Source organism: Electrophorus electricus, chromosome 14, assembly GCF_041902795.1.
Source record: "Electrophorus electricus isolate QZ-2024a chromosome 14, ASM4190279v1, whole genome shotgun sequence".
NCBI classification, from domain to species: domain Eukaryota; kingdom Metazoa; phylum Chordata; class Actinopteri; order Gymnotiformes; family Gymnotidae; genus Electrophorus; species Electrophorus electricus.
The window spans coordinates 11,552,501-11,572,500 of record NC_137510.1 but is presented as its reverse complement, the minus strand read 5'-3'; the positions used below and the strand labels follow the sequence as shown (position 1 = coordinate 11,572,500).

At 41.5% G+C, this 20,000-nt stretch overlaps 1 protein-coding gene across 4 annotated transcripts in view; it reads left to right on the top strand.

Annotated features, from left to right (window-relative positions):
* The window catches only part of lancl2 (LanC lantibiotic synthetase component C-like 2 (bacterial)), a 20,596-nt gene extending 2,823 nt beyond the window's left edge, over positions 1–17,773 (top strand). Inside the window, exons 2-10 of one of the 4 annotated variants that reach the window (XM_081696840.1) lie at positions 3,394–3,511; positions 3,697–3,904; positions 5,576–5,723; positions 9,817–9,963; positions 12,857–13,039; positions 14,665–14,841; positions 15,526–15,598; positions 15,982–16,036; positions 17,026–17,773. In XM_081696840.1, the coding sequence (XP_081552966.1) occupies positions 3,394–3,511; positions 3,697–3,904; positions 5,576–5,723; positions 9,817–9,963; positions 12,857–13,039; positions 14,665–14,841; positions 15,526–15,598; positions 15,982–15,992 (1,065 nt within the window). In that variant the 3' untranslated portion in view covers positions 15,993–16,036; positions 17,026–17,773. Of the gene's footprint in view, positions 1–3,393; positions 3,512–3,696; positions 3,905–5,575; positions 5,724–9,816; positions 9,964–12,856; positions 13,040–14,664; positions 15,599–15,981; positions 16,037–17,025 lie in introns of all 4 variants that reach the window. The other 3 variants (XR_014117046.1, XM_027005912.3, XM_027005914.3) reach the window with 3 other exon arrangements.
* The last annotated feature ends 2,227 nt before the right edge of the window (positions 17,774–20,000 follow it).

Below are 20,000 nucleotides of genomic sequence, written 5' to 3'. Positions count from 1 at the left end.
GTACACAAAGTGACTAGGTTCAGTAGGTTAGGCAAGTTTAGTCTGACTGTATAAAGTATCCATTTGGCAGTTCTGGTCAGCAGTCTGGGAAGATGCTGTTCCTAAGTTTAGAGGACTTGACCTACATGCTCTGTAGCCTATGTCTAGATGGGTGTGTTGCATGCAGTTAGTGTGAGGGGTAAGAGAAGGATTTTTCTCCTTCAACCAGGACTTCAGCTCTCACCACTTCTCTGTAGGCAGTATCTTTGTTGTTGGACATGAGCCGCAAGACTGTAGCATCCTCATCAAACTAGATGATGCAATTACTGAGAAGTTTGGTGAGTCATAGGTGAACAGGGGGCTACTGCAGAGGGCTTCTGATACAGCTATGGCAGGTGGTGATGTTCAGACTGATTGAAAGGAATGACCTGTTCTGAATCCGGATTGTCTCCGGCCTGTTGCTTGTGAAGTTAGGAACCGACTTGCAGATTGAAGCCCTCAGTCCACTTGATAGAAGCTAGTTTGCAAAATTATATGATGGTGTTGAGGTAGTCAGCAACATTTCTACCTCATCCCAATAGATTCCACAGTTCAGTGTTGTTTATTTTGCATTAAGCCTTTATCTCATGACATTTGCTCATAGCTGAAGCTAAACCAACAAGGACGGCTTTCTTGCTGTTAGCAGTAAAAGTGATGTGGCCTATGCAAATGCTTTTGATTCAGCCATTATGAGTTTCATAATATTTTTTTCTCTAGATCTCTGTGGTGAAATGTGTAGTTAATTCTGTATATGATGTGGACTGCATTTGCAACTCAACTGTGTATACTCATTATTCAGTTTCTTCAAACGGTTGTTAAAAACCTTTAATTTCTGACTGGATTATTTACAATCATTCATTATTCATCCAGTACTCATCCCCATTAAGCACTGAGCTATTTTCCTAAGACATATAAATGAATTGATGATCTTCTGTATAACGTCATCTAAACCCTGAAATAAAAGCTATGTAAGGGACAGTCTAAGCAAAGGTGTACATAGATATGGCATGGAATAGGAAGGTTATGTGATTTCTCATTAAGCCTCTCCTACCTGGCACCCACTAAGGAGCAACCATACATTCTGTCACTTAACATCCATTCTACACATGGCTTGGATGTGAAAGGACAGGGTGTTCTTAACACTTTTGAGAATCCTTTTGACTTGGGCTTAGTGCTGGGTACTTTCCACAATTTTGTTTTAATTTCAATTAATATTATAATGTTTTTTCCCAGATTTGACATTGAGATTGTTAAACACACAATGATGAAAACTTGGAGCGCTTTGAGGTCTGTGTTTCCCTCAGAGTTCCATTTGCTTCACTTCACCATGCTCTGGGGCAATTCCACCATGGCACTACCAGCTGCCCTTGTGCTCCTTTTGTTATGTAGACTGCAAGGAGAGTTTATCTCCCCAAAGCATGCGCTGCCCAAGCAGGCACCGGGCCGTGGGCTTTCACACCTGGGAGCAGACGAGGAGGAGCCGGTGAATAGGAGTGCTCTCGGTCGCAATTAGTTTGGCACAAAACACCACATTATTGGATCCAGCACATCTGATTCCACAAGGAGAGAAATTGGTTTGCTAAGTTTTATTTCACCCCACAGATTAGAGACTGTAGACTCACATTACCATATATTTATACAAATATAATAAAGCTGTGATATTTTGAAAGCAGAGTGCATAGCTCCAAACAAATAAATTTATTCCATCGATGATGTCAGGCACTAACATGGTATAGGCAAAATTGCAGCCTGTTATGGATTGGCTCAGTCAAGTGATGAGAAACCACATTTAGGAGTCTGTTGTCCTCAATATCTTGAATATCTGAAGATCCTCTGGGCATCAAGAGGAAGGAAGGTGAGGAAGGATGAAATGATGAAAATGTGGTGTCTTACCTCTACTGACCAAAATGCATTATATTAAACACTGTTTATTTTCTTAGTGCCATTTCTTTGGCAAGGGGAGGAATCAAGTCATGTTCTGGAGCTCCACCTGCAACACAATGTGTGATAAGCTAATTATTTGGATTGAAATGGATGTCACCCGATATACTCTAACAGGCAACATATTGGATTAAAATTGTACACTTATTTGGGTTAATTTGGAGCTTGTGTACTGTAAAATGTTAGTAATGTAAAATTACACAAAGTGACATTAGAGTAATATATTCTGCCTGTGTCTTAAAATCTGTTTACATAAGCCGTCACATCTGCAATCACACTTTCCTCCCACATCAGGACACTCATCTGATTTTTACCTAAACGCATAGAATTTGACCCTGGAGATTTTCCAATTTTCCTTGTAGCATGTCTTCTTCAGATTTTACATTTTAAAAGTTCCAACATCTGTCACCACATATGGCTCTCTTAACTGGAATAAGCACCTTCCTCCTTGGTCTGACGTTGCAGACCTCCCACTACAAAGCCCTTTGCTACTTGGCACTCTCTGGTGTTCTGTGCAGTGTGGTCTGCCTCTCACTGTGTGACTGCTGTGGTGGAGCGGTCTGAGTACATACTTTGATAGGTGGGGGTGCTGACACTCATCTTTCAATAGCATTCAGTGCACAGATGTGGTGCTGTTGCAGATGTCGCTACCTGCCAACATGATCAGTGCGTTTCTCTCAACCCCCCAGCACTTCCCTTTTCAGCACAAACTCAGCCTTGCAGAAGAGGTTCTGAAAAGGTGTGTGTTTTATATGCGAGAGAGAATTGCAGACACCCTCTGACACTCGCACTCTGTTCAGAAGCCTTTATGCTGTTTGCTGCCACATGGCATAAACACTTGTTGGCGTGCAGATATGTTGGCTCTCTTCCTGTTGATCTATGTTGGTCTGTCAAAATAGAAATCCTCCAGAGATAATCTGAGAGAAAAGCATTGATTTTAGTGGATTTTGATTAATAGCATTGCAGGGACTCAGGAGAAAGTTGTTGTTGTTGTTGGTTGTTTGTGTTTTTTTTTTTGTTTTTTTTTTTTGTTTTCTTCATATCTGTCTGACCATTATGTGGTCATTTATGTAAACTTGGACTAAGATCAAGACAGACTGCACTGTTCTCACAGATATTGCAAAATGCGAGGATTTATATTGTAGACCTTAGTAACCATTAAGACTTTATCAAGACTATGAAGGATATATATAGCTACGAGTGATTTAGGCTTCTCATAAAAGATACTCTGAGGTCCCAGAAGTCTGTATGCTGGGTATTCTGCTTTTCACACTAACTCTGCTCTGTGCATTTCAAATACTGCCTAGTTGTGTTCTTTCTACATATTAATCTTGGCTTGTAGAACATAAATATTGAGAACAACTGTGGATGTACTGGTTAACCAAATGACAAGATGTAGTTTCTAGCTTTTTCTCTCCCTACCTCCCTTAACAGTTCAGCGAAGCTTTCCAGAAGAAAGTACAAAATAAAATCAAAGATCTTCTCCAGCAGATGGAGGAGGGGCTGAAGACTGCAGACCCCCATGATTTCTCCACCTACACAGGCTGGACAGGTGAGGAGGCCTCATTAGTTTGGAAGTATAAAAGACAGAGAGGAATCTGCAACTGTCAATCCTTTGATTTTCTTTTACTTCATCCCAGTGCACTGCTAAATTTCAGCGGGAATGTTTTTCACATTACAAGGATGTCCATAAGATGTGCTGTTGCTTTAATGGCTGTGGGTGTCATTGTGCCCTAGGAATCTCCCTGCTGTACCTGCAGCTGCACAGGGTGAGCTATGACAGCTCTCACCTGCAGCGTGCTCTCGACTATGTTAAGCGCACTCTACGCAACCTGAACGGCCGCCGCATCACATTCCTGTGTGGAGATGCCGGGCCGCTGGCCGTGGCTGCTGTCATCCACCACCATCTGAAGAACCAAGCTGAATCCAAGGAGTGTGTCGCCAAGTATGACAGCCTCCTTTCTCATTGTCATTCTCCTTATCTTCTCCTGCTTCTGAGTCACTCAGTCTGCTATATGTTTAAAACTCTCTTGCTTCCAAGCTGCTGTAAGATCAGTGATTTGAAGAACATCTCCAAATCAAACTGTTTTCCAGGCCTCACAGGCACGCAGGAGTATGAGATCAGAGATTTGTGTGTTCCTTGCTATCTGATCTGGCATTCTGAGATCCCGCTGTGGTTTGTTCCTATTAGGCTGGGTGCCAGTCAGAGTCCAATAAGCCCGAGCCTCGCCGTCATGTCTGCTGTCCTTCACTCCCCCCCCCCTTGTCTGGGTGGGTGTGCTATGTGGGTGGATGTGCTAGGAGGTGGTGTGTTATTCTGCAGGACTACATGCTGTGCACTGTTCTCTCTTCTGGCAGCGTGACAGTGTAACTCCGCAGCTCCCAGCATGAGACTGATTACACGTGCTGTAAACTCTAATCTTGCTCAGCCACTGAAATTAAATGGCTCCCTCCCCTGGTTCTGTTTCCCACTTTGTCTCTCCCTCACTCTGTTTTTCTCACCATCTCTGTGATTGTCATCTCTGTCACTCTACAGCAGTATTCATCAACCTTTTTAAAAATAAAATCATCTTTTGAAATTGGAACACATTAGAGATCTACTAGCATAAATGTTTGGCCACAGCTCCATTTCAAAAACCATTTCCATTTCGTATTTCATGATTCTGTAGCCTCCAGTTACGTAAAAAATACAGCTGGTACAGTTGCATCTCAAAGTGGCAGTTTAATTGTGGCTGATTTCATCCTTGTTCAGTTTCTGAATAAGCAGTCAACAGCGATTGCCATCACCTTCATTTGTGAACATTTTTGCGTGTCCTTTGGGTGAATAACATGAAAATAACCAACAATGTTTGTTTTTCCTCCTGGTGATCTGGAAAAAAACAAAACAAAACAAAAAAAACCCCAAAGTCATTAAGTCTTTAAGTGAGTCTTTATGTGAAGCTCTTTAACATTAGTTGAATTGAACCATTCAAGTGTTCTTGCATTGTTGATTGTGTTCCCAGTTACCTCTCTTGGGCAATACTACACTTTGTTTACAAAAAAGCAAATAGTTTTGTCCTTAAAAAGCAAAGTGAAAAGTCATATGCCCTTGTTCTGTTTCTATGGCACCTTCTCAGGGGCCATAACTGTCTAGCTAATAAATGCTGATGCAGCTATGGAAAATGTGGTAACTTCCACAGTCATGTTACTCATATGACTGATATGATTAACATGGGAGATCTCAGAGCTCGACCTGTCGATCACGATCCAGTGGCTAGTGACCACTGCTCTACTGCCACCATGCCATCTATTCTCTCATGCTTGCTTAGGTCCATTCTCTCCTCCCTATCTCTCTCCCTCTTTCTTCTCTTTACCTCCCTCTCTCAATGTCCCTCTTGGCTCTGCTCTTGCAGCATGGCTTTCTTTAGACTCCATTTCCCAGCTGAATGTGATGCTAGTTTTTTGGCAGTCTTCAATAGCCTCTTGCTGGGCAGCCCATCTGCTTAATAGCTTGCATGTTTCTAAAATGAGCTCCCTTATTTTTCATCTCTTGAAGGGCTAGATGCATTTGTATTGAGAGTTGATAGTTCTTTGCTTACATCCCTTTTGCCTCTGTATAATGCTTGGGATCTTGCAGGCTGCTGCAGCTCCAGCGTTCAGTCATCAGTCAAGACACGGAGATCCCAGACGAGCTCCTGTATGGGCGGGCTGGCTACCTCTACGCCTTGCTCTATGTCAACAAAGAGATTGGCCCAGACACGGTGGATGACGGCACCATTGCCAAGGTAACGGGCCATTTGGGTTGCCCATACATAGTAGGGGTATGGATGGCTCCTTAGAAGAAAAAAAAAAAGCATCCTCTGTTAGGCATCACCTCATGGGAACTGTAATGGGACTGAGTCTTCATGTAAGCCCATTTAAAGTGATTTACAGTAAAGTGTTGTTTCTTTGTGGTGGTGATTGGGGGGTGGGGGGGATTTTAAGGAACGCTTGCTTTCCTAAGTCATTGAACTAGATCCAACACATTTGTTAGATTAGGGGTTTTCAACACAGTTGTGAAGGTTCTCTAGAGAGTTCATTCTTCTTGTTCTGTCTCAGTTCTCAGTGCATCTGAACCCATTCATAAAGCACTGTAAAGACCACCTTACCTTGCACAGTTTATAGGGACCTGAAACCGAATAAAAGTGTGAATGGTCTGCGGGTCCCAAGGGGTTTGTGGTGGAGAATTTTGGCTGTTTCAGTTACTGTGCTGTGTGCATATGCATGCGTTTCCATGTGTGTGTCGGCATATTTGTATTTTGTTGGAGTGGAGAGAGGACTGAGAGAATGCAAGTTCAGTGTGTGTTTTATTATACCATGGTTGGAGCCATAGAGCCAGTGGGTCTGTGGCAGCAGTCTCCAGGCTATAGGATTTGGGCTGGGGTGCTGGATTGTGTACTGAGTACATGGAAGGAACAGGAATATATGTAGAGCAAACAGTTGATAAATCTATATCGCATATATGTTAGACACACAGGTGCAGCCACTTGAGCTCTTCATTCTCTTTGTTCATCACAAGTTATAAATGACATCACACACACTGGCCGAAGGCAGTTGAGCAGAAACACCCCACACACACTTACACTTTTTGTTGCTCTCTCTGCCCGTGTTACTCTGACATTTGTAGATAAAAAAACTATTTTTAATGCAATGCCACAGACTGAAAGAAGCTAGCAGGCAGCTGAGTCCCTCTTAGAGCCTGCTGAGAGTAAGGCAGGACCCCTTGGAGAGTGACCGAGACAGGCAGACATGAAGCATTGGAAGAAGTGTCCTGACACACACATTTCTATTTAAAGAGTTCTCTTGTTAGACTGTGACTGTTCTTTCCTAAGAGTTTCCAGATCAAACAAATGCTTTGGATAATGGTGTATAAAGTCCTGATTTTACAAGGAACATTCAGTAGTCAGTCCCTTGCCAAGTAGCTAATATGTCTAAAGCAGATATAAATCTGAATATCAAATCAAATATGAGTTCCATCCATCCAAATTCCCCATGTTATGCAGTTTATTATTCAGCTTTGACATGTGGAAAAGGGAGAGTGTTTGTCCACATTACATGGGAGAAGTGAGAAGAGGAGAACTTCGGGACTTGTTAACAATGAAGCCAACCTTTGGGAATATTCGCTCCAGTGATGTGGACGTAGAGGGGATGCAGAGTACATGTTTGGAGTCTGGACAGCTTTGGATAGCAGTCCTTGTTTCCTGTACGGCAGTTCAGTGGCTCCGTCAAGTTTTGTTTGATCCTGCAGGTATGTCTTCATTGCTTGCCAAGTCAGTGACGGTCTCTCTCCTTGTTCTTTGACATCAGCAGCAGCATGGCTATCTCCTTCTCCTTGTAACCATCTAAGAATGGGTGGTTTTTAAAATGCAGCTTGAGAAATGTGGATTGCTTTAAAGTATTCCTGTCAGCTCCCACCTCCTGTCATATTCTGCAGTGAGCTTGGCTTTCAGTGCTTTAATGCACAATTGCAATGCATGCCTTCTGCAGTGATCCCATTTGCACAATCTCCCAGAATTGATCGTCAGTTCATGTATCTTTACTCTCTCATGTTTGCTGCAATGTTATATACAACAGCCACTCGTCTCCCCCCCTCCCCACCCCTGGAATGTCATATACAGCCATGGATTTGCTCATCTAAAGACTTTAAGCAGTATTTAGTGTGGTGTGACTCTCTCCCATCATGTGTCTAACACACACTTCTTCAGAGTTTCCATTAGCTTCTTAAATCCTCCGCCCTTGATAATATTCTCACGTCTCTTTTGTGGCTCAGTGAAATCTGCAATGCTGTCCATAACTGCTCATTTCTGTGTCTCTATGCTCATGGGCCTCAAACTTGATGGGATAATCTCAGATACAAGGATAAAGTAGATTAGCCATGGTCATCTTCACCACTGTATGTGGGATGGGCTTAGCAGAGATATATGTAACATACATTTTTAAATAGGGCATGTAAATAGACTTATCCTGCATTATATGAATAGTAAATCTGCCCATATATTTGCAGAATGGATGTTTAGCAGTGCAGCTTACTATTTCAAGTCTGACATGACTGCCATCTTCAATATTGTTGAATGATGAGCAAATTCTTGCATATAGAGTTTGAGTTGGAGAGAAACACCACACACAGTTCTAGGAGCCTATTCATCATATGTTTATGGATATCTCTCTAAAAAAAAAAAAAAAAAAAAAAAAAAAAAAAAGGCTAATTACATCTTTATATGGTGATGTTTGGTCATTAATATGTATTAGCCTTGAGGGAATTCTATTGCTTTTTTTCTTTGCTCAGTGACTCCTCAAATCTGAGTTTTATATTCACTTTTTTATAGTGCATTTTACAAAATGTCTTGAAACAAAGCAGCTTTACAGAAATCATCTTAACAGAGAATTTGGGTCCAGGACCTAATCTTACTTTCTTAAAGTAGAACAAAATTTACAACATTTTAGAACCATAGTCTAGGGAAAGTGATGCTCAAAATACCCTTTAACAGGTTCCCTATATAACCTTTCCCCTTATTTATACAACCATGCTATTTTATTATACTTGTACTTACTTCATTAATATTACTGAAGTGGGTGAACTCTGAAGTGTCAGATTGGGTCAAGAAAATCATTTTTCAGAGGCCGGGGGGTGCGCGGGGGTGCGGGAATGCTGCTGTTCACTATGAGGGAGCGTTACCTGACTCCATGAGTCTGAAGCCTTGCCTCATGCAGTTTGGAAATTCTACATTTTTGCATTTGTGCTGCTAGCATGGTAGCAAGGGTTTAAAAAAAAATAATAATAATAATTTATATAGATATATAAATAAAATCTGCACTTTTAAACATTAGTCCTAGAACACTGTGTGAAGGTGCACTGTGAGTAGTAAGAATAGATGATGAAGAAGAATAGCAGTTTGTGTGGGGTGAAAATGGCTTCAGGGTCTGAATCAGCACTTTCCTCAGTGGTGGGCTCAGTTTCTCTCCACTCCCATAGCTCCTTACCTGGACTCTGACCTGCAGTGTGTAGCAGCCCCCACGCCCTGGGAGACCAGGAAAGATGCTGACCAAGACAAAGGGAGAAAATGGAGAGAATGAAAAATAAATTATATTAAGGCCAACTGGCCCTGCTTCTGTTCATTAGCTGTGCAGTCCACTATGTGAAGTTTACTGGTAATGTTTTCTTTTTTAATCACTTGGATTTCTGTGATTTGTCTTACTTGTCCTCTTAGATTGATTTACATTCTGATTCTCGCAGTCCTTTCCTTTAGCGTTCCATTCCTTTTCTCCTGTTCAGTGCCGGTTTTCTCTCTCGTTTGCATCTGTGCTCTCCGTAGCATGGGACCATTTTCGTGGGGTGGGGGTTAGTTACTCAGTGACGGCTGCCCCACCGCCTGCAGCATGGGCCTGCTGTGGGAGCTTGTCATGTTTCTTTTCATAACGCGAGCATGTCAAATTGACAGGCATTGCATGAGCTTGCTGTGGCTCCAGCGGGAAGCGGAGCTCCTCGGGCAGGCAGGAACACTGCAGCGCACGCTGCTTATGGGAGTGCTGACTCTGCCTCAGCCTATTCGAGAGCCTGTGGCTTCTTGCTTTCTCCCAGGGGAGCATTGGTGGGTAAAGCATATTTTTGATTGTTAAAAGGAGTAGTAAACCTCCTGTACTGAAAGATGCTTTTACTGGGGTTTACGCTTCCCCAGCCACAGAGGCAGGTGGAATGTGTATTGTTTCCAAGCATAGCTCACCCATGGTTGGTCACTGAATTTAAGCCCAACGTTCTATTGTGGCAGCTGACACTTCTTGTGAGGTTAGTCTTCTGAGGGCTGGCTCTAAATCGTTTGTTTCTGTTGCTCTGCTTCTCAGGTGGTGACAGCCATTTTGGAGTCAGGGAAGAATCTGTCTAAAGAGGAGAAGAAGACGGAGCGATGCCCACTGCTCTACGAGTGGCATAAGAAGCAGTACGTTGGCGCAGCACACGGCCTGGCTGGCATCTACTACATGCTGCTGCAGGTGAGTGAGGGCCTGGGGGCGTTCTCACGCTGGGCCAGATTTGTAGAGAAGTGATGTTGGCCTCAAGCACATTCAGCTCTTACTGCTGCTTGTGCACAAGCATTCTTTGACTAATTACATCATCAAAGTAGATTCGCTTGTCCCTTTTTATCCAGCTCTTAGTTGGATAGGAGCTGATGAGAAGCTGATTGTGTAAGAGATGCCTGATCTCATACACACACAAACACCATCCAAAAATTTAGTATCTCTATAAATTCATCATGTCCTTGCTTTCATAATAAATTTGGGTGCAGGGGTGTGTGTGTGTGTGGTGTGACCGTGTGAGTACATCCATGTGGGCATAGGTGCGCACATACATGCAGTGCTTTTGTCTTTCTCAAGCTTGAACGTCAGCGTTTAATTGGTTCAGTGAAGTGATTCATGGTGCCGGACACGTATATATGAGTGCAACACCCATTGTCAGACCACGACAATCAGTGTGAAACGTGTGAAAAGGTCTGGATGCTGGATTGGGAGTAGGTTTAATGCCAGTGTTGAGTCACCTATTCAGCTATTGCTCACTGAGAAATCCATTTTTAAAAAAATCAACATTTAATACAGTATATAGTGTGTAATGCAATATGTAAATGCTGTGAATTGGTTGTATTCCTTCACTCTTTTCCATTTAAAACCACTGCCTGGAATTGTTGTAAAATGTGCTAATTTTATCAGGAGTTGTGGCTGATTGATAAGGGAGCCCTTAAAGCTGGTGAATAACTTATGGGGCATTTTTATGGCACTGGACATGAATTTCATTTTCATAAGAGACTGCTGAGCCATAGCTGGCCCACAGCCCTGCGTTCCTGAACATTATCTTCTAGCTGACACAAACAACCACTGCTTCATTTTGAGCATCCAGTTGCCTACAGGATTTATTTTGGATGAGGTCACTCAACATACAGTTTTAATATAACTGATTAACTGTATCTAAAGTACATGTAGTAAATCATGGCATTTTTAACCCAATTTGGTTCACTTGGTAGAATGCGAAATCCTCTCCCAAGAGGAGAGAGAGAATGGATTATGGACAGAAAAGGTTCTTATGTACATGGGGTCCTTTTCTGATTTGTATCACAGCTCGGTCACAAATCTGGGAAGGAAAGTCTTTCTCTGGGATGCATGAGACCCAGAGACTGAGTATATTGTAGGGAGTCAAACTTGTCATCTATTGTGCACCAAGTTTTTATGTAGGTTGAGAGAGCTGATAACTTTACGACGGTAATCAGTGCTGTCTCTGGTTCTCTGTTGGTTTCCATACTCTTCTGGTATTATTCTCCATACCTACTCCTCCTCTGAACCCTAATCCCCACTTAAATAGGTTTCACCGAAGCCTTCTATAGCCATTCAATTAGCCAAAAATGGCCACATTTATATAGACATTGCAATACAAGCAGCAGAAAGTAGTCTACCTCTTTAATATAAATGTGTGTGTGTGTGATTCTGCTGTGCTTGCACATTGTAAATATGGCCCTGTACATAAGACAGAAATGACTGCACCAGCAACAGGAGCACCAGCAATGTTCTGAGGTTTTTTTTTTTTTTTTTTTTTACATTTAGGTCTCTCCCCATCTCTCTCCATTACCTTTTTCTATCCTCTTGGCTTAGTCTGTCCTCCACCCAATAATCAGACCTCGTCCCTCACAGATGAGCATATTTCAACTGCTTCAGCTCCTGCGAACACCTCTGAATTGCTGTGTAATAAAAAAATTTTTTTTTAAAAACCCACAGCAAAAGCAGTCTACATTTTAGCTTTCATGACCACTGCAGTTATTCAGAAATTATACCTCAGAAATTCCCACCAGGTTGCCATTGGATTGCTTCCAAACCAGGAACTGAATTATTGATGAACTGAATTATGTTTGTAGTCAGTCCCTGTACCGCTGGACCAAGTAGAGGAAGGCAGGCACAAAATAGACATGCATGGACCATAGAGACCCTGCGAGCCAATTGGGTGTGGTTCACTTCTAGTTGCTAAGGCAGTGGAGATGTGCGTCACACTGACGCATGAGGACGTGCTTCAGTGCTCAGCATAATACCATGTGCTGTCTTTGTAATGGCACAGGGTGTGTTTGTAGGAGGTTTTGTTGGCTCCACATACTCAATTGTGCTTTTGAATGGCGCTCTAGCAGAATGTCCAGCAGCAGCAGCAGATGTTCAGCGTGTTCCTGTATCAGCTGTTGCATTAGCAGAATTAAAAGCAGCTGTTCAGGGATTGGTGGTGTTGTGTATGCTGGCAACCATAGTAGTAATGCTACTGTCATTTGAGAGACTTGCCAGCAGTCAGGTGAAATGTGGTCCTATGGTGTCTATGATTGATTGATTGCACAGAGTGGCAGCAGGCTAGGCAGAAACCCACCCCCAGCAGTGTCCTCACCTGGCTACATCTCCTGGTCCCTCATGGGGCTCAGTTTGAGCTTGCAGAGGGGGATCGTGCAAGTGGACTACAGCACTTTCCACATTTTTGTAGAAAATTTGTATCCTGCAAGTTTAAGGCTGCAAGTTTTAGCCTTACATGTACTGATGCAGTGATGTGGGAAATAATTGTTTCCTTTTGGTGACGAACATAATGAAGAAAAAATCAGTTCTGTGCTACTTGCACAGTGAAAAAATGGGAAGAAATAATTTCTGGAGCTTAGGATGGATTGTTTGAAGTGCGTTGCTGTTGCCAGTAGCAACAGACTATAGAAGTGTTTTAAAGGATTTTTAATTCTCTCATGCCAGTATCATCTCCCACCTCTTTTTCTGTCTAACCAAGAGGTAAGATTCTAAGAATGTTTGTTTGTTTTTGTTCGTTTGCTTTTTTAATTTAAATTAGTCTTTGTCATTCTTTACCCCTCTCTCTTTCTCTCTCTAGCCCTTGGCCAAGGTGAATCCTGACATTCTGAGTGAGCTGGTTCGGCCCAGCATAGACTACGTAAGGCACAAAAGATTCCGCTCGGGCAATTATCCATCATCCCTCAGCAATGACACCGACAGGCTGGTCCACTGGTGCCATGGAGCACCAGGTATAGTGCACATGCTCATTATGGCCCATAAGGTGAGTGGAGTGTGCGCACACTGCATATCATTTATTTATTTTTTAATATGAACATTCAGGAGACAGACGCATGCAAGCGCTAACACTAGGTGCTCAATGCAAATGATTTCCCAGTGTGTGGACATATGATGAGGATATGACTTCCATTCAAAGACAAGCTATACAATTTTTAAATAAGCCCTGCCGGGAGTTAAAAATATCTGTTTCTGCCTCTCCGTCTGTCTTGTGCTCTCTCTGTCACAAAGAAAATTTGGTGGTGCTGTTTTTGCAGTGCCTCTTTAATGATCAGCATCAGAAATAAGCACAGGGAGCTAATCGGAATGATTGAATGCAATGATCTTATGGCGATGGATGACCAGCAGCGAATGAAGTAGATTCAGACACGTTTTAATGTAATAAAGAATTCAGTTCTCGCAGCTTGGCTATTAAACCTGTAGCTCACACAGCAAGGTCAGGAGCTGAAACCGTCTCCTGTTGAATATCAAACGTGGCCCCCCCCCCCCCACTGTCTCAAATGTGGAACCAAGCGGCACATAGTGACATCTAGTGGTTTTTAAGTGTCAGACCTAAAAACTTTGATCGAAATATTTAATTTATATTTAAGTATATAGATATACACTTAGGATGATTGTTTGCCATTGTCCTTAGAGTAAAATTGTTAGGGACAGTGGTAGCGCATTGGTTAAGGTACTCAACTTGAACTGGCAACCTGCCAATTATAAGTCCCACCACTAGCAAGTTGGCACTGTTGGTACCCTGAGCAAGGCCCTTAACGCTCAATTGCTCAAGTTGTATTCAGACGTAGTTGTAAGTCACTTTGGATAAAAAGGGTCAGCTAAATGCCATAATTGTAAATAAATGTTTTACTATACCTTTTTAATTACAGTTTAATGGAGCTGTAGTTAACCATTAGGTGCTGTTCAGCAAACTGAAAACAAGCTTGTATGTAGTAATGTTTTTAATTGCTTGTTGATTACACACTTCTACAAGAATTTTATTTGCAGTCATTTGGTGCTTAATTTTACCTAATTATCCAAGAAGATACTTTGCTTGTATGTAAAAGTCTGGAATGCAATCGTTTTTTTTTTTCTAATTTACTATGGTTCTCTGCTGAAATGCTTTCTTGGTTTATCATTCCTTTACACTTGTTGTGGACAGATGCCTCATTTTCTTGCACCCCCCCCCCCCCCCCCTTTCTCTGCATTTCTCTCTATGCCACTCTTTATCAAAGTGCCTAAGGGCTAACTGAGGGGAAACTGACCATGCATTATATTCATAAACTGCATCTCTGCAGCATGCCTTTCTTGAGCCAGGTTGGAACTTTTACGCTTTCCAGAGACACAGGAAGACTAGTCACTGTGTATTTAAAGGAGCAGAATGGGCTTACTCTCTAAGCATTTTCTACTGTAACTCATGTAGAATTAGTTTGACATTCTTTACAATCAAAATGTTTAAATGACCCAACCTCTTGAGTGCTGTCTAAAGATGAAGTGAAAGGTGGCTTTCAAGAAAGAAATTAAATTAGGTAGTATAAATGTAAGCAAGAGTAATCAATTACTGTTGTATTGTAACTGCCTCATCTAGAGTGTGTGCACGCGCATGTGGGCATGCCCACATTTCTTCAGGTATTTAAGGATGATAAGTACCTAAAGGATGCAGTGGAGTGTGGAGAGGTGATTTGGCAGAGGGGACTACTGCGGAAGGGCTATGGCATCTGCCACGGCACAGCCGGGAATGCCTACACCTTCCTCTCACTCTACAAGCTAACCCAGGAGCCCAAATACTTGTACCGCGCCTGCAAGGTACACCCTCACATGCCTTTCTTCTGTAGTATAGTAGTAGGAGCTGCATGCACATGTGGTTGTGTTGGATCAATTTCTTTGTTGTTTGGGTTTGTGGGGGGTTTTTTTTAGGTGCTTCTCCACATATTTCAGTTTACGTTTAGGACAGATATTCTGCATTCTGTTGTTCCCTCCCTCTGCTGAGGTTGGGGATGAGGAGGGGACATTTTCCTAAAGTACAGTGGCAAGTGTAAAAAAAAAAAAAGAAAAAGGGGGGTGGGGTGGTTGGGGTTGGATTCTGCTGCTGCTCATTCCCTACTGGTGCTGGCCCTACTGGTTTCCTACTAGAGCACAGGTAATCACCACTATCTGTCCAGCCGCTTGAGTAATGAAAGAGAAATGGGCTCTGTTGTTCCCACGTTGCCATGGTAACCTTTTACGGCTGTAGTTATTTTGCAGCACTGAATTACAGCCAGTGGACCCAGCTGTGGGCATGGTGACTGGACCAGCAAAAATGGCTTTGAAATACTGAAATACTGTGTCATATAGTCATTATTCTTGTTTTTTGTTTGTCAGATTATTGTCAAACCACCCCCAGAGATTAGTCTCATTTTGATCTTGTTGTTTTAATATAAGCAAAAATTAGGAGGGTGACATGGTTTTCATATTTTAATGACTGTGTGCGCTCACTTGTTTGCATTGTAGTTTGCTGAGTGGTGTCTAGACTACGGAACTCACGGCTGCCGTATTCCAGACCGACCGTATTCCCTCTTTGAAGGTAAAGCTCGAATTCACGTCCTCAAACACATCCCCCTCCAGTCACCCACACAGTTCCAGCTCTTTCTTCCCCCAGCCTTAAAAAGAGGAACTGGAGTAATCATCGCCGTAATTACTGAGGCTCGTCAAAGCCTTTTGCAGTTTCTAATGACTTTGACTTCAACAAAGGCCAATTGCAAATAGATAGTCAATAGTCATTTTGCCTGTCCTTTCTTGTCCTTAAAGAACTGTGGCGTATTTTTGCATCGGGGGAAAAAAAATCAGAAGCAGCTATTGTCTGCAGGAAAATAAAAGGCATGTAGAAATGCCTGTAATTTCTCTATTATGTGGCTTTTGTGTTTGCATGCTAGGCTGTCATCAGTAACAAAACCCTTGCTTTTGTAGTGGAGGAATGAAGCAAGATCTGTATACATATTGGAGAAGACAATGCGCAGAAATGGTAAAAATCTTGAGTATCAGCCTTTTAAGGGCTGTTCATTACCCACAGTGTCTGTCATACAGATACAAAAGGAGCTTGCTGCTCTGTTTTGGGATTACCAAGGGCTTTGAGTGCATGCAATATTCATTATTTCAGTCAGCAATGCAGAAAAGTCAAAATACTTTTACATTTAAAAAGATTACCTTGTCCTTGCTTTATAACTTCTTAAATTGAATAACTGGTTGGGGGGGGGACTTGTACTAATGGTGCTAAAACTTCTTATGCTTTTGAAAGTCAGTGTGCACATGTTGAGTAGATGTTCCTCATTGGACATCCTGGATCTGTGATATCGTCCCAAAACAAACCCCTGACCTAGCCACTTGCTCTTAGGATTTTACGTTGAGTGTGCAGTAATGAAGCCTTGTTTGGCCCTGGGCCTATCCATGTTCTCCTAATTGACGAGGGCTGCAGAAGAGTGTGTAGCCTGTCACAGTATAGCCTAACGCTGGTGTTGTATAGCACCACGCCTTCCAGATTGAACTGCAGCTACTCTCGAGGAGCTTCCACCTGAACACATTCATCTACTGCCCTACCTTTTTATGTTGCCGTAGTAACACTTATACAAGCTATCCTGTATACAAGCTAGAGTAACTGTGGCCCATGATTGGTGGATCACCTCCTCTTACCCAGTTTTGGAGGTGAGTGGTAGGCACAAACCCTAGTCACCCCCCCTACACACACACACACACACACACACACACACACACACACACATTCACCATTACCATGCCATATGACATTGTATAGCTTCATCTGCCATTTGAGGACATGTTCTCAGCAGTTGTCAGATCTAATTTTTAGCACATGTTCATTCTTTTCTTTCTGCATTAAAGCCAAGCTGTTGTAGGGTTATTTAAGGATTGGCACATTATAAGGTGGCAAAAACGTACTTGGCATTCTGGCAAGCATACTAGCTGAAAACAATGGCTGTTTTTTTCTTTTTGTCTCAGGTATGGCTGGAGCAATTCATTTTCTCTCAGACCTGACCCATCCTGAAGCTTCCTGCTTTCCGGCCTTTGAACTCTGACCTGTGCCTCTGGGTGCAGTGGCTTTTAGTTCACCTTCATTTGGAGAGGTGTTTGGGATACTCGAAGATTGTGAGCTCTTACCATGCCCTTCCGGTGTGCCAATGGACAAAACCAGTGCAATTATCCCAGAACTCAATACAGACGCAAAAAACACTTCCCACTTTCAGACTATAACTTCAAACCTGCCGCCTTCAGTTCTACCCTTGTTGCTTTGAAGTCTTTATCTTTTGCTGTGATTTTTTTTTTTTATGTATCATCATGTAAAAATGATTAGTTCTTGTTCATCATTTTTTTTTTCTTTTCAAAGGTTTTCATTACCTCTGCATGCATGTGTTCCAGTTCTACTGCAGTGCCTCGATAGCCCCTGTATTCGTCTCTGACCCTCTGTGGGCTTACTGTGTTTAAGCCCTGTCTTTGTTGTGTTTGCATGGAGATGGCTGAATATGTACCAGTGTATGCGTGTGGGCAAACTATTAATGGATGCAAAAAAAGTTAAGCACCCAAACCAATGTGGGTGCTGCTGTGTTGAAGGTGTGCTATTGCGATTGAGATCGGGATGACTTTATCAAAGACCATGAGGATATTGAACTGAATTTTTCTAGTAAATATTGCTTCCTCAGGCACACAGTGTTATGAATGTTGCAATAAATTTGGCTTCTTTGAACTGGAATGAACTTGACTGGACTTGAAATCTATTACCAGGGCATACTACATAGATTTCTACAATCAACAAAACTGGCTTGTGTGTCATTCTGAATAATAATTTAAATTTGAGAATGAATTATTTATTTCAGTTTTTTCTACAAATGACATATGATGGGTTTTATGGGAAACTTTATTCATACAAAATCATAATAGTATCAAACTCTTGATCATTGTTTCTTAGATGATCACGTCTTATGATGTCAAGAATTCCTGTTATGTTCCGTTCAGTGTTACAAAAAAATGTATTTTTAATGTGATGTTCTCAGAAAAAACTGTCAATGGGGCTTAGCTAGGATTTTGCTAAAAGTAATGGCTAATGAACCGTTCAGACCTAATCATCACAGCAGTGCTGCATGGAGCCTGACCTCATGCTATGCTTGGAGTCAAGTGCCTCTGTACCATACTGCTAATGTTTGCATGCTTGCCCAGTTAACAGATTAGTTGGAAACTGTAACACTTTTTTTTCCCTTTTTTGTCTTGTAAGGCATGTAAATCATTATACATCATTCAGGCTTACGTAACCTGTCTGAATGTGCAAGCTGGGGATAATGTTATTTATTTGTACAAAGGTCACAGGACTGGTGTGGCAATTAGGTATAGTCTAATTGTGCCCTCCTATCACTAAAGCATTAAAACTACCACTTTCTGGAGTTGTCAGGAGTTCTGGGCTCGGAGGCTGCTGCAAGTTGTGTGTGTGCAGTTAAAATGAGTCATTGAAGATTGTTAGCCCAGGGAAACTCCATAAATGTGTAGGCTAATGCTAAAACGTAAATGCAGAAAACTGCTCACTGGTGGTAGTTTGTAAGAATAGAATTAAATAATTGAAAAGTGTTCCAGAATGTAAAACATTTTCATGCAGAGTGAATGAGCCTAATGCAACCTAAAATGGGTGGACCTTCTAGTACGGTTTATGCTGAATTAAAATATTTTAAGCTTTTTTCTATCACAGTTTTTAAGTATGTATAATTTATATTAGTTATATATTACTTATTCATAAATAATCCTGTTATTGCACTTAAACTGTATACAAACATACTTCTAAATCATACAATGTATGGGTTTTGCATATATTTGGCCTCAGGAACATTCGGTGTCCAGCAGTAGTTACCCAACATTAGAGGGGCTCCATGTTCCTTGGTACCGCTTTTCCATGCAATGCATAAAGACATACAAATATACTGGAACCAAAAAAACTGGTTGATGGAGAAATTCTGAAAACATTTGGATACAGCATGCAAAAATGCACAACAAACAGGTGTGTTTTGTAGGAAGCATAATCACTTTTGTACAGTGTTACAGTTGACATCCCTGTGAATGTCAGTCATTATTTTAAAATAGTGTATGTAGTTTGATGTTTAAATGTATTCTGCAGATATAAAAAACATATCAGAGCACCCCAACATGTACAAGCAGATCCCATGGAGAACTGTGTATAGTTTGAGGTGCAAAATGTGTGTAGTTTCCTTGTGCAAAATGGTCTTTTGTGATTTTTGCATTGCAGCTTCATCTTTAACAATTTTGAAAATGCTCCTTTCTGTCCTGGCAAGACTTAAAATATTAAAACTTTCAGAATTTTAACATCCCAAAGCTAAACGGGTCTTTCCTCTTACCGCATGATTAAGAAAATATCATGCAGATGTAGCCGCTTAGTTCAGTGACCATTCCATACATTTAATTAGCCTCATTGCCATGTTAATTCTGTGGGGTAAATTAATTTTCACTGGAAGGATAAGCATGAGAGAATCTATGCCCAAATATACAATGCAATGTCCTCAATGCAATGTAATGGTAACGTGAAAGGCCCTCGTTAATGTTTATGGCTATCTGGTACATATGACTGATTAAAATCACACTGAAAGAAAGAAGCATCTTAGTCCTAATTGGAGGTAATTTTATTGTATTAACTTTTTCTTTGCATTAAAGAATTACAGTGTAAAAGTTACTGACTTGTCAATGACAGGTTACTATATACAACATGATGGTTAACATTAAAATTATGTTGACATGTGTTCTTGCTCTCTTATGGCTATCTCTATGGATATGTCGTTTTGGAAGTCAAAAGAAATAAGACTCCTTGTCAACTGATTTTACTTTATAGCACTTCCAATTGTAACTTGCATTTATCTTTCCAGCCTAATTGGGACTATGTTATTAAAATGAAATACCAACTGATTGGCAGCAGTCAAGCAACC